Source organism: Aaosphaeria arxii (genome assembly GCF_010015735.1).
Source record: "Aaosphaeria arxii CBS 175.79 unplaced genomic scaffold BU24scaffold_1, whole genome shotgun sequence".
NCBI lineage: Eukaryota > Fungi > Ascomycota > Dothideomycetes > Pleosporales > Aaosphaeria > Aaosphaeria arxii.
Genome location: NW_022983474.1, coordinates 4,352,199 through 4,365,702, shown reverse-complemented (window position 1 = coordinate 4,365,702; position 13,504 = coordinate 4,352,199). Strand labels below are relative to the sequence as shown.

The following is a 13,504-nucleotide window of genomic DNA, read 5'->3' as shown; positions in this document are numbered from 1 at the left end:
ATTAGACATGATCCCATTCACTGTCTCTGTAAGAACTAAGGACCATCTTTAAGCTCCCAAGTTTGGTACCTGCCAAGGTTGTTCCTGGCCCTGGTTCAATTCTTATCCCATCACGTCCCGTATCCCATTCCAGATATGTACCATTTTGACATTCAGGGATGTACCCACAACCCACACTTGACGATCGATGTGACGCGAGCGTAGAAAAGTGGACCGACTTCGTGTTCTGGACATCAAATCGAATCCGATTTTTTATCGATAGCGACGGTAAAAAAGCTAAGATGCGACATGACGTACGTCCGTAGTTCGCTATCGATCGACGCGACAGCGCTTTTTCGGCAGCTCAACAGATGCCCCAATTTAGCAACACTTTTGTGCTTTTGGAATCTTCCTCTTTCTCTTTTGAGATCTTATCCACCATTTTTGCTTCATTGAGCATTTTGAAGCTTTCTTTGTTAATGTATTGATTTTTTCTGTTCTTTAGTTGTCCCCGATTTCTACAATGAAGGTTATGCGATTACTCAATCGGGCATCTGGGAGCTCAGGTACTGATCAGTTCTTGGACCTTATCGCAGATCCCTTTCAGACCCAGGTGAGTGCCATGCTTCGAAAAGGTAGTCAATGCCCCGCTGACCCATGATATAGGTGCAATCAAACTCCATCTATGCTGCCGTAGTTTACTCTTTCGTTGTCTCTGGAGGGTTATTCCTCTTATTCTGCTTCCTCCGGCCACGCCACTCGCTTGTATACGCACCTCGAGCAAGACATGCCGACGAGAAGCATGCTCCAATTCCCCTTGGGCGCGATCCATTCAGTTGGCTACGCGCAATCAAGGATGTGAAGGAACAGGAGCTCGTGGACAAGATCGGCTTGGACGCCGTCGTCTTCCTTCGATTCCTGCGCATGATGAGGAACATCTTCATCGTGCTCACTATAGTCGGCTGTGCGATTTTGATACCGGTCACTCTTGTTGGAGGAAGCGATGTTTATGAAAACTACAGTAAGGTGGCAACATTGATGAAGGTATGCAGGCAGTTTGCAACGAAGCCTATTATCAGTGGTCTAACAAACGCCAGTTCACCCCGCAATACATTTTTGGTTCCAAATTCTGGTGGTATGTCGTGTGTGCATACCTTTTAGAAGCTACTGTCTGTTCCTTCATCTGGTGGAACTACAGGGCAGTCTTGAGGTTGCGTCGAGCATACTTCAATAGTCCTGAATACCAGTCCAGCTTACATTCTAGGACTCTTCTGGTGAGTCATCTGGATTATATCCCGTCTCTGTGGAATAAGCATACTGACAAGATGTAGCTCACGCACATACCCGAATCATCGCGAACTGACGCCGGTATTGCAGACCTGGTCGATCAAGCAAGACAATTACAAAGTGTACCACGAACTGCCATTGCGCGTAATGTCAAAGATCTTCCAGACCTTATCCAATCGCATGATGAAACAGTACGCGAGCTCGAGGCGCATTTAGCAAAGTACCTCAGCAACCCGGACAAGCTGCCCGAGAAACGACCAACTTGCAAGGTTGCTAAAGAGGACCGCGGTACTCATGGGTCGCAGCACGTCGATGCCATTGATTACTTGGCTGGTCGCATTGCTAGACTGAAGTCTAAAATCACAGTGGCAAGAGAGAGTGTTGACAAGCGAAATCCAATGCCATATGGTTTTGCTAGCTACAGCCATATCGAGGACGCTCATGCCGTTGCATATGCTGCAAGGAAGAAAGGGCCTTCCGGCTGTACCGTATATCTTGCTCCTAAACCGCATGACCTGCTTTGGCAGAATCTGCCTATGTCACGCGCAACTCGAAGAACGCGAGGGTTCTGGGATGGATTCTGGATGATTTTGTTGACTGCGGCTTTCATAGTCCCTAACATTCTTACCGCAGTCTTCTTGTCAGATTTCTCTCATCTCGGTCTTGTGTGGCCCGCTTTCCAGGACAACCTACAGGCACATCCTCTTGGTTGGGGTATCGCCCAGGGTATTCTGGCTCCGCTAGTCCAGACCTTGATGTACATGGCACTCCCGGTGGTAAGTACTTTGAACCCCATTGACGATCAGCTACTCATGAATTGTAGATCTTTCGACGCCTGTATACACACTCTGGTGATGTGTCAAAAACGTCTCGAGAACGACACGTCACTTCAAGGCTATACGCCTTCTTCGTTTTCAACAACATGATGATCTTCTCCGTCTTCGGTTCGGCCTGGCGTTTTGTTGCTTCAGTCATCGCTGCTCAAGACCAAGGAGTCTGGGAAGCCATCAGGTCCGCCCACCTCTTCTCCAAAGTCATGACTGGGCTATGCAACGTCTCTACCTTCTGGCTTACCTGGCAAATGCAACGAAACCTGAGTGCTGCCATTGACATAGTTCAAGCATGGCCGCTGATATGGGGATTCATCCAACGCAAGTTCTTTTCACCAACGCCGCGGGATCTGATCGAACTTTCGGCGCCACAGCCTTTCCGGTATGCCGACTATTACAACAACTACCTTTTCGTCTCTACAGTCGGCCTCGTGTTCGGCATGATACAACCAATTGTGCTACCCATCACCGCATTCTATATAGGCATCGACCTTTGGTTTAAGAAATACCTTCTCCAATACGTTTTGATCACGAAGACTGAATCCGGAGGCCGATTCTGGAGATTCCTCGTCAATAGACTACTTTTCGCAGTGATCCTGGCGAATGCCGTAATCGCACTTATTGTTGGTGCACAGGGCATCGGCTCGATTGACTCGGTTCGTAACGGAGGGATGCTGTATGCCATGATTCCCTTGCCTATCCTTCTCGCTGGATTCAAGTGGTATTGCAAAAAGTCGTTCGATACCAAGCTTACCTACTTCTCTATCGAACCCTTTTCGGATGCCGAGGGTACTTATGGTAATGACAAAAAGAGATTGAAGAGAAACGACAAGATTGCCGCAAGATTCGGCCATCCTGCACTCTACAAGCAGCTCATTACTCCAATGGTACATGCCAAATCTCAACACCTTATCAAGGAGATCTTCGGAGCCCATCCAGATGCCTTTCAAGCAGGACACCGTCCATCCGCCGACCATGAAGTTTCCTCCAACCCTTACGGCTACTCCGATATGTACCTTGCGGAAATGGATCCAGAACATGTCGGGCAATCATCTGACGCGCACCATATGCCCCAGGTGGAAGTCGTCGCTGAGGAAGATCTCGATTTCGAGAACTTCAAGAAGAGAGCGGAGTTTAGAGATGAGTTTGGCGGTGATGGGGAGCTTTATGGTCGACCTGATGATCTCGTTTCCAGGCCTGGGACCCCTTCTACCTTAGCCACGATGACGGATGCTGGTTTCTTCCCTCCAAATACCATTGGCGGATCAACCCGCAACTCCAGCAAGACCAAGTTGGGAGAGGACAGTAGTAGCCTTCAAGGAGACGTGGATCAAGACGGAACGTCCTATGAGCACGGATACCAATTGACGCCGCGCCGTGATCGCTTCGAGTCGGTCGATATTGACATACCATCCACACCGTTGGACATAGACGATGTTCTTGGAACGGGTGCGACGCGCGCCCAGAGCCATTCTACAAGCCATCATCTTCTGGCTGCGCAGGACGAGCCAGAAGACACGAGGGGTTGTTTCAATGGCTCGTCTTACCATGGGCAGGATGAGGATACGAGTTACGAAACATATAGAAGATAGAGGGAGCGGTTCTTTTGTATCAGCAATTGTAGCATTGCATCACCTGTACTCTGATTTAAGACGAATGTTGAGTGCATTTCTGATATTTTGAGTCGTAAATTCATATGATAACTACAATATTACCCATCCCGAAAGTGTTCATATAACCTGTTCTGTCCTATTGCCCGTACATGTTCGGAACTGCCACCTTCGAACGTAGAGGAGGAAAAACATGCATGCATCAAAGATTTTGGGGTTGAATAGGAGAAGACTGTTTCAGTATCTTCAAGTCAGTCTCTTCCATCGTGACCGGTCACATGACCGAGCACTGCCCATCAGGGATGTCGTCCTTATCCCGTTGAGGTTTCAAGCCATCCTCCATACGCAAATCTTCCCAGAAGATGCAACTTTTCGCGCCCACTCTGAAAGTATCAAAAATCTTAGCACATATTTCCAAGGCTTCCTTATTGTCATTAGCCATAGCTGCCATAAGCATTGAAAGTCTGCTATGGTGTCTGAAGCGGGGCGACGTAAGCTGGTACATCTGCACCCAAAGCGGATTACGAGCCTCCCGAAGCTGGTCCTCTATCTTCCCGAATAGAATCAGAAGGTAGCAGGTGAACCATACATAGTTGAGACTAGACATCGGGTCTCTGCCGCAGACATCGGCGAATATGTCAAGGCGGAGCACTTCGAGTAGAGCACGCCCTTGCAACTGTCCACGATCCTTCAGTTCCGAAACGCGATACGGATTGCGCATCTCGCGAGCTTTGAATTCCTTCAAGTCGGTGTCGGTAACGAGTCTCTTCGCGGCTTCCTCAGCCCCCTCGCTTGGTGCAAAAATTGGGGTCGCGTCTGACGCCTCGTCCAGCAGCTCGGCATCGGTCTGTCCTCGCGCTTTGGCGCGTTTGACAAGCTCGGTCTGCTTGAGTCGTTTTTCGCCAGTGGCAGGATCAATCTCTCGTTCGGTGCCTCTCAAGCGAAGCACGTATAAGTATGATGGCATCCTGATGACGCTGTCTGGAATTTGCTCGGGCACCCAGTTGGCATCATAGTATGCCAGAAGCGTCGATCGCTCCCTAAAGAAGTTATTCAATTCTAGATCCATAAGTCGGTGAATATCCTTTGTGCCTTTGATTTTCTTGAGACGTTCGCGCTCTCGCGCAGGACTGTTGTCGAATTGCTCTGTTCGAGCCAGGAATGCGCCATGAAAGTCGTCAGTCGGCACACCTCCGGGAAAGAATGAGTCCTGGTAGAGCACCTGAAAGAGGTGTAATATGCCTACTTCTTTTTTCAGATATTTCTTCTTGACGAGCATGTTGTGCAAGTGAAGCCCGAAAGCAGGTTCAGAAATGTTGTCCCAAAGATGCATGATCATGCGCTGATTGATAATGAGTCCTTCTACCAAGCCGGCCGCACAGAGCAATGGAGAATACTCCCACAAGCCATTGGAATTGTGTCTGGAGAATCGCGATGGCGGTATAGTGGCAAGACCGTTCCTGTATAGCGATTCGCCCAACCAATTGGCGAAATCACTTTTGATCTCATCAAAGATGCCAAAGTATCCCGCATGATGGTTCGGGTCTTGCTTTGCATTGGCATCTTTCTGCAATAATAGCCTCAATAAATTCACTGCTTTTATAAACCCGTGGCCGGCTCTTAGATGGTTGCGGTCTAAGAAGCGGTCGACGTCACGACGAGGACTGAAATTGCGTGGAGGCGGAACCAGCACATGACCACGGAGAGTATGTAGCGTCCAACCTCGAGAGGCAGTAAAAGAGTCTACAATGCATTGTAGTTGAAAAACATGGTGGGGAGGATCTTTCTCCGGACATCAGTGCTCGATTTCTGCATGGCGAGCGCGGTGATGTCGCCAGCAAACTCTTCTAATCCGAAGATTCGTCGACGATGACCCCATGGACCGGTCGTAGACCAGTCTACATCCTCATACACATGGTGCTCGCCTTCCAAGTTGTTCTGCTGAACTACAACGGAAGAAAACACATTCACTAGATCGTAAAGCCGACTGATAGTGTACAACCGGCGCCAGCTGACTCGCTCCTCGTTTGTGGCGCGTTGGAGATCAAATTCTGGGCTCCACCTATTGAGCTGCAATTGTAGCGCTTTGGTGGGTTTTCCAGTTCTGTTCTTCTGGAAATCAAGGACGAAAGTCAATAGATCGTCATAAGCGTGCACCCAGAGCTGTTCCTTTACATCAATGTATCTCTCCTGAACTTTCTCAGCCTGACCGCAATCGGAGACGCGGTACAGCCTCATGGAAAATTGAGTTTGGGCTTTTTCTCTGTCACCCTTTGTAATTGTTTGCATGATGGTGTCGTAGGATTCGTGGCCTGGGAAATCCGCAAACACGGCAATGCATGTCTGTTTGACCATGGAGACAGCGATACTATTCAAAGCCGCAGCCACGGCACCGTTGAGGCCATCATAAGCTACCTCGCGCCAGAGATCTTGAGTGAAGGATCTCAAATCCGCCCATTCCCCGGCAACTGCATAAACGGCCAGGAGATAGTCAGAGATGAGGCCATCTTTGTCTTCAATGATGCGATAGCTCTCGACGGGGACTTCGGCAATTGCAGGCTTCTCGGTGGATCCAGAAGCCGGTTTCTTCTTAGACCTCCTGCTTCGCTTTCCTTTCTTTCCTCTTCCGGCCTTCTTCTTGCGTGTTCGTGTCTGTGTTGGGTGATCATCGTCTTCTGATGAACCTCCATCATCCTCATCATCTTTCAATTGGCCAAGACTGAGAGCAGCAAATTTGTTTTGGAAGATGGCCTCGTCTGGGGCGCCTTCTTCAACGGAAGAGAAGTTACTTGCGCTTTGTGGGTCACCACCGAGCGCTACCAGAGCATCCGACAGTGCGTCGATGAAATGTTTATGGGTAACATTCTTTCTCTCAATTTCCGGGTCGGGGTTCGCGTCTGTCATCTGCTGGAAGACAGCATACATCGCAGATCGTGCTTTAATGACCCCCCCGAAACAGTTCAAAGACGGCGGGTGGCACTGGGTCGAGATGGTTGCTGATGAGGCTGCACATGTCGACGATTTCGGCAACAGTCATCTGCCCGGTGGAATTGATTGTAAGCGATGCATTCTCTTCTGCAAGTTTCCCGGATTGTATAATGCCGTTGGACGTGTTTATGACCCAATACAACAGTCGACTGGTGTCTTTCTTGTACGTGAGGTAGAGGTTGCGGTTCGCCATCATCAAATATGTTCCAGTATAATTATAATGATTCTGATAATGAATTGAAGAGCTGATACTTGAGCGAGATAGGCCTTGCCAACGATAACTGCCCAGGGAGCAAACTTCAGATGCCTCTCAGCCTGATGGATGAGGGACTTTGGGCATGATAAAGAGTAACAAGCTGCTGTGCCCGTCAGCCTCTTGGCACATGCTAACCGACGTCGTACGAAGGCTTGCAAATCTATTGAACATGGCGGAAGCATTTCAGCTTTTGTATTCCATAATTCTTTCTCAACCTTATCTCTATGTTCGACTTCGAGACTGAGATTATTCTGGCAGAGATACCATCGACAATGGCGAATATCCGCGCTTACTGCATCAGCGTGAATGTTATAGGTATTCGTCGCAAACGTTGACGATTTTTATGCATGATCAAAGTTGGAGAGCATCGAGCGAGTGTACGACGACAAAAAGCAAATTCACCCTCGTCAGCAGAAAGATTCTAGGCCTGACTGAAAACGTACTGATTCGTCAAATTTGGAGATTGTTATAAGCCACAATTAAATTGTCGCGAACTTGATAGTAACAGTATATCAGATGCTCATGATGACAGAATGAACACAATTACCTTCTCGTATTCTCCAGTCTCATGTGTCACCTGACCCTTCCTTTGGCATTTGCCTACCATTTAGATGCGACAAACGACGTTACTTCTAGGACTTGAATACAAAAAAGAGTCACGATAGCGCAGGCTAGGAACAAGTAATGTGAATTATTTTCCTCATCTATATTCTACAACAAATTTCTTTCTACATTAGTAGTGATGATAACCAAGCTCAACAAGGTTGCGGTGTCCTTGTGATGTAGTCCGGGCCAACCATACATTACTTCGCAGGTAGTGTATCACTACCACCTAGGTACACTAATCCGAAACAGGTAATCAACCTCACTACCTGCAAAGAAAACCAAGATGAATGGAAAAAGAAAAAGGATGGAAAAAGCCACCCAAGAGTAAGGATTTACTAATGGTATCTACTCAACGAATAACCTAGGAATGTTTCGCGTCTGTATTATCTGTGCATACTTGGCAGGGTGAGTTGCCCAGCTCGCATCCTGTCTTTACCTTCCACATGGGCAGACTGAAACAGTGACATGAAAGGATAAGGGATTGTCCACCTGCCTAATCGAAATCCGCTTCATCTTCAGGATTATTGCCGAGATAGGTCAAGCCTACGCAACTTTCTGAATGCTGTAATGGCATCTCATGTGAGTGGTCACGGACTTGGCGATCTGTTCGCTTGAGTCTAATCGGTCTTGACCTGGATAATCGGCAACCAGCCTTATGGACTGCATGACGGTATCCGTAGTTGGGGGGAAGCTGCCAATGGTAGCTACAAGGCATGATTGTTGTCATGTACTACAATTCGCATATGCAGGCCCTTAGTTCGGTGTTCTACCCCGCGAATGCCATACAACGCCGGGCTCACAAGAAATGGCGCCAAGTGCACCTCAGTCAAATCCGGGTACACAAGAGTTCTATCAAGAAACATGACGTTAGGTGCGAGTCGCTGCGATAAGAGAATGGAAAGTAGTATTGTAAAGTGCGGTCCTCTACTTTATAAAGATGGCGCGTGTCCCCCTTGCAAACACCTTAGATTTCGTCGACACTTTCCTCACTGCTAGTATCGTCAGGACTTGGCCATCATGGATCGTTCTCCGGAGAAACAAAACAATGCGTTCGATACCTCGAACTTCACTGATACCCGAAATGAAAAAGATGAACTCTCTCCCAATGGAAAGTCATCTTCGGCGCCTGCATACTCGAACGATTACGATGGCCAGACTGGAGAAGTATTCGACCCATATGGGGGCAAGAAACTCGGCATGGTTCGAGTACGTATGATCGGTCTGTCTTCGAAACATCATGTTGACATCTCTATAGACAGCTTTAATCTTCTTTACCAACCAGGTCGGAATTGGCATTCTCAGTCTCCCTGCCATGCTGCATACGATAGGACTGATCCCAGGCATAATTACAAGTGAGCCCTACTTTGCTCACTGAGCTTTGATAAAGATTTGTTACTGACTATCCCGGAGTCATCACTATGGGGGTGCTCGCGACCTACACGGCATACATTCTAATTCAATTCTATCGGAAGTATCCTACGATTCGAGATGTCGTCGATGTGGGCAGAATCATGGGAGGAAAGCCACTCGAGATTATTGTCGGAGCGGCACACGTGCTCAACTTATGCCTCATCTGTGCTTCAGCAAACGTCACTCTTTCGATCGCTCTGAACACAATTACTGAGCATTCCGTCTGCACCATTGGGTTCATCGGGATCCCCATGATCATGTGTTGGCTTCTGTGCATGCCTCGGAGCTTGAACTTTGCCGGATGGTTCGGTATTCCAGCTACGATCTCCATTTGTAAGATTCAAGCCTGCGACTCCCTGAGAACTCTGAATGTCTAACATCCTTAGTCACCTCTGTTCTGATCGTCGTCATTGCTCTAGCCGTAGGCGGTCCCGACTATGAGGGCACCGTGAACGGCGGCGGAGGTTATTGGGGCGAGCCGGCCAATGAACCACTGCAGATGCGACTTGGGCCAAATCCTGCTGCGACCATGAATCAGCAGTTTGAATCGGTTCTCAACGTCGCCTTCGCATACGCTGGCAATCAAGCATTCATCACGGTCATGTGTGAGATGCGCAACCCGTATGTCGTCTGAGACTCGCCACCTTCGAGAGACAAAAGTGCTCGATGTGCTAACAAGTCAATACAGAAGCAAAGACTACACCCCAGCCATCATCTGGCTCAATGTGTTCGGTGTCCCAATGTACGTCATTACGGCATGTGTAGTATACCACCTCACCGGCCAATATGTTGTCTCTCCCGCGCTCGGCTCTGCACCTGGTGTGGCTAGCAAAGTTGCATACGGCCTTCTCTTTCCCACCCTTCTCGGTTCTGGTCTAGTCTTCGGCCATACCGGCATTAAGTACATGTACAACGTAGTCATGGACAAAATGATCAAGACACGACACCGACTGACCGATAATACTCCACTTACATGGGGAGTCTGGCTTGGTCTCGGGACGCTCTTCTGGGTCACGGCCTTCATTCTCGCCAACGCTATTCCAGCTTTCGGTTCAATTCTAGGTATCTCGTCGGCACTCTTCGTCACATGGTTCACTTTTGGCATGGCAAATGCCCAATGGATCTTCATAAACTGGGGCAATCAGTTCATCAATTGGAAGAAGACATCGTTGGCACTTTTCAATTGGTTCATGATCCTTGGTGGGGCTCTCCATCTTTGCACAATTTATGACACTCAAGCTAATATCTCTGCAGCTTCGGCTTTCTTGACAGTCTTTGGCCTGTACACCTCGATCTCAGACCTCCATTCGAGAGTGCAGGATCCCAACGACCCGCTAAATGTATTTACCTGCGCAAACAATGCGTTGTTTTGAGCATCTTTACCTATTGTTGTTGTCTGCTACGGCATGAGCTGCACGATCCAGTGTCATGTCACTGCCGTTTACTTAAATTGAGTAAATAAGCACTACATACTTTGATTTGTCCGGGTGGAAGCACCAGGATATTTCTCTTCACAATTGTTCATATACCACATTCCCGTTCTAAGTACTGAAACCTAAAGTGTTCCTATATTACCATAGATGTAGATTGTGAATCACCGCGCGGTCAGGACTACCCGAAGAAGTCTGGGGCGGGCAAGTAATGGTTCACTTATTCATGCTCTAACTCCCAAAGTGTTGTATGAGGCATGGACACTGGTTGAAATTCCTCGATCAACGACGCAGGATAATCCCATTTCATATAATCATCATTCAGTTCATCACAGGTGTGAGTATGGCGTTCAAAAGTCAATATCCATCCAAACTTAGCCTTCATTGACTAAGCAATCGCACTCCAGCATCAAATCCATTTTCTCGGGCTAGGTCAATTGGCTTGCGGCCTTTTGTATCCACCTTGTCACGATCCGCACCGTTTTGCAGTAGAAATTCGATAGCCTCCTGACATCCATGCCTTGCAGCAGCATGCAAAGCAGTTCCAAGCCCATTGCCGGCGTAGGCCTTGAACGCATAAGGAAAATATTCCAACTCCAATTGGTCGATGGGAAAGTTTGCCTCATGTACAAGGTACTCCATAACCGCAAGGCGATTAGGAACCAAACCAGCGGCAGCCATTTGCAATGCATCGGTCTGAGTGTAGTCGGTACCATATTTCCGCAATAGCTTGATGACAGGCAACGGAGCGCATTCAGCGGCAAGTCCCGCGACCGTCTTATCATGTGCAGCTGTCCGGCCGATAGGATCTGCTCCATGCTCGAGGCACCACGCGGTCTGTTCGACTGAATCGAGAGCATGCCTATCGAGTTAAGGAGATTTAGCGACACAATTATGAGATGTTCGAAGAGTGTTCACAGCCAAAGGCCAATAAAGAATGGAGACATACCTGAGAAACGGATACATGTTGTTGTAAAGATAGTTGATATCCCCTCCATTGTCCAGAAATAGCTCTAGAACTGGCCATCGATGGTTGTGAAGAGCGACCAAAGCAGCGCTCAAAAACACCACGCAGCCTCGTTCTTCCATCAAATACTTGACAATCTCCGATCTCCCCGCTTCGGCAGCAACCATCAATACCTCGTGCAGCATCATAGTCTTACTGTCCGCACAGGGGACATTTCCCCATTCTCGTATACCAAGCCAATCCCACTTCGTGCTTTTGATGGAATCGCATCTCTGCATACACTCTTTGAACTTATCAAGATTCCCTTTAGCGGCAAGCGCTTTTAGCTCCTCGTAGATTCTGGCGACACCATACGAGCGAGTAACGAGCCTTCGGAGCATGTTCAACACCAAAGAAGGATATTTTTGGGTATATAGCAACGTGACACCTGCGACGCTTAGGCGGTGCAATGCAGATAGAGTGCGCAGGCAATAAGGTATGTAGAGAACGCAAGTAACCCTACTGTAGTCGAAAGAGTGTTATGAGAACCAAAACAGCTACTATTTCGGGATCAATTGATCGTGGGTATTCGATAGTTTTGAGACTGGATATACGGAGGAGAGTCGCTCTACTTGCGGTTTCGAAACCTACAATACTCAGCCATCTACGATGAAACTCGAGCCATCAATTAACGTCGTGTAATTACTATGGTCCACTCTCAAATCGGACTACAGGGTAGAGCCAGCCGCATGCAGGAGGAATCAGTTATAATACAGGGCGCATGGCAAACACGAACCAGTACAACATACCTTGTAGATTCTCTATGGTCAGTGCTGTGATTCTACAGTGTACAGCGGTAGGCAGAATTCTGTCGGAATGAACAAGACCAGTGTTCAATCTTCGAACGGTGAGAGACGTCTGCGCCTACTTGGGGTCTTTCAGCTTAAGAGGCACAGTAGCGATGTAGTACAAATGCCAACCTAACGTATACCCCGGCTGGTTTGATTGATTGGCTGACTGCTTTGATCCTTCAGAGCATTCATGAAGCACTTCATTTCCTTGGATATGATGTATACACTCCGTAAAAGTATCTCGAATCCTTCCTCTGAAGTATTCTTGTAGCATAAAATCTTTCTTAAGACGTGGTAGCTTGGTGGTTGTTACATATATCGTGTATAATAGCTACTGCAGCCTGTCTTTCAGTGATTCATTTTTACAGTGAAAGCTTCATTCAGGCTAATTTCGACTTGTCATATCACTTCTCATTATGTTATCTTCTGCACCTATGTCAGACCACTCTACTAAAATCTATGCCGCTGCTCGATCTCCTATTGGTAGCATATCCGCTCTCCGACTGCCCTTCAAACATATATGAATGTATCTGCCTTTCCACCAACCTACTTCAACAACTACCGTCATCATTACTTGACTTCACATCATTGATTTTCTCTGAACTGTGCACATAATCAAACCACCCTGATTTTCATTAATACCAATGAGCCACGCAGTTGTGAACAGTTGGAATCGGACAATGCCACTCATGGTTACACACCGACGGGCACAAAACCAAGGTCATACGATGCAGCCAATGCCTTAGCCAATGTAGACAAATATCCCCTTGATTACTACCTACAGCTCCCTTATAATCCAGAGGTGTCACCATTTCTAAACAACTCTTTCAGTCGCGGACCCTCGTGCGAATATGACTGCTTTCAGTCGCGGACCCTCGTGCGAATATGACTGCTTTCAGTCGCGGACCCTCGTGCGAATATGACTGCCCAGTTCCGGTACCCTTGTGCCCCGTTGCCCCATTGGAATAAGGATTTAGACATCCGCATACGCCCCGCATATATGCCTGAAACGTTACCTGTTGTGGACTAATCAATAGCGTTTGCCTGAAAAGGCAGACTCTAGAACCAAGCCTCTATAATTCCCCAAATGGTAGCAAAAGTGGAATACCTTCTTTGCTGAACGGTGTGTAGTTGTCAGGCATGGATTTGTCTAAGGCTCATTATGGTCAAAATATGGACACAGATAATGAGCCTTGGACAAATCTATGCCTGGCAACTAGCCCGGGTTGATCGCTCGATCGATAATGTCTCGTTATGTATACAGGGAGACTACAATCCATATTATCCCATCGTTTACTTACGGATGTTAGC

General features: G+C 47.8%; 4 protein-coding genes across 4 annotated transcripts; 2 read left to right on the top strand and 2 right to left on the bottom strand.

Annotated features, from left to right (window-relative positions):
• The first annotated feature begins 381 nt into the window (after nucleotides 1-381).
• BU24DRAFT_362862 (DUF221-domain-containing protein) lies at nucleotides 382-3,782 on the top strand. Its single transcript, XM_033524192.1, has 5 exons — nucleotides 382-592; nucleotides 646-1,023; nucleotides 1,077-1,253; nucleotides 1,311-2,042; nucleotides 2,090-3,782. Exons 1-5 carry the CDS (start codon nucleotides 503-505, stop codon nucleotides 3,686-3,688), a joined length of 2,976 nt encoding a protein of 991 aa, XP_033390286.1. The 5' UTR covers nucleotides 382-502; the 3' UTR covers nucleotides 3,689-3,782.
• Nucleotides 3,783-3,980: 198 nt separating this feature from the next.
• On the bottom strand, nucleotides 3,981-7,002 carry BU24DRAFT_446839 (uncharacterized protein; the record flags this gene model as incomplete). The annotated part of the gene is made up of 2 exons (XM_033530792.1): nucleotides 5,454-7,002; nucleotides 3,981-5,370 (listed from the first exon to the last, which is right to left on the bottom strand). The coding sequence occupies exons 1-2, from the start codon at nucleotides 6,629-6,631 to the stop codon at nucleotides 3,981-3,983; spliced, it is 2,568 nt and encodes an 855-aa protein (XP_033390285.1). The 5' UTR covers nucleotides 6,632-7,002.
• Nucleotides 7,003-8,213: 1,211 nt separating this feature from the next.
• BU24DRAFT_488260 (uncharacterized protein) lies at nucleotides 8,214-10,430 on the top strand. The gene is made up of 6 exons (XM_033533533.1): nucleotides 8,214-8,762; nucleotides 8,812-8,908; nucleotides 8,967-9,299; nucleotides 9,353-9,587; nucleotides 9,655-10,166; nucleotides 10,221-10,430. The coding sequence occupies exons 1-6, from the start codon at nucleotides 8,574-8,576 to the stop codon at nucleotides 10,337-10,339; spliced, it is 1,485 nt and encodes a 494-aa protein (XP_033390284.1). The 5' UTR covers nucleotides 8,214-8,573; the 3' UTR covers nucleotides 10,340-10,430.
• Nucleotides 10,431-10,672: 242 nt separating this feature from the next.
• Nucleotides 10,673-11,839, bottom strand: BU24DRAFT_417589 (ankyrin). The gene is made up of 2 exons (XM_033526757.1): nucleotides 11,346-11,839; nucleotides 10,673-11,258 (listed from the first exon to the last, which is right to left on the bottom strand). Exons 1-2 carry the CDS (start codon nucleotides 11,741-11,743, stop codon nucleotides 10,778-10,780), a joined length of 879 nt encoding a protein of 292 aa, XP_033390283.1. The 5' UTR covers nucleotides 11,744-11,839; the 3' UTR covers nucleotides 10,673-10,777.
• Nucleotides 11,840-13,504: the final 1,665 nt, after the last annotated feature.

Bases quoted from the DNA above. Each gene is read 5' to 3' on its own strand.
- BU24DRAFT_417589 (XM_033526757.1), bottom strand. From the start codon at position 11,743: ATGCTCCGAAGGCTCGTTACTCGCTCGTATGGTGTCGCCAGAATCTAC. The intron at 11,259-11,345 runs GTATGTCTCCAT...TTAACTCGATAG, and splicing joins AACATGTATCCGTTTCTCAG to GCATGCTCTCGATTCAGTCG.
- BU24DRAFT_488260 (XM_033533533.1), top strand. From the start codon at position 8,574: ATGGATCGTTCTCCGGAGAAACAAAACAATGCGTTCGATACCTCGAAC. The intron at 9,300-9,352 runs GTAAGATTCAAG...TAACATCCTTAG, and splicing joins TCCAGCTACGATCTCCATTT to TCACCTCTGTTCTGATCGTC. The intron at 10,167-10,220 runs GTGGGGCTCTCC...ATATCTCTGCAG, and splicing joins CAATTGGTTCATGATCCTTG to CTTCGGCTTTCTTGACAGTC.
- BU24DRAFT_362862 (XM_033524192.1), top strand. From the start codon at position 503: ATGAAGGTTATGCGATTACTCAATCGGGCATCTGGGAGCTCAGGTACT. The intron at 593-645 runs GTGAGTGCCATG...CCCATGATATAG, and splicing joins CAGATCCCTTTCAGACCCAG to GTGCAATCAAACTCCATCTA. The intron at 1,254-1,310 runs GTGAGTCATCTG...GACAAGATGTAG, and splicing joins TACATTCTAGGACTCTTCTG to CTCACGCACATACCCGAATC.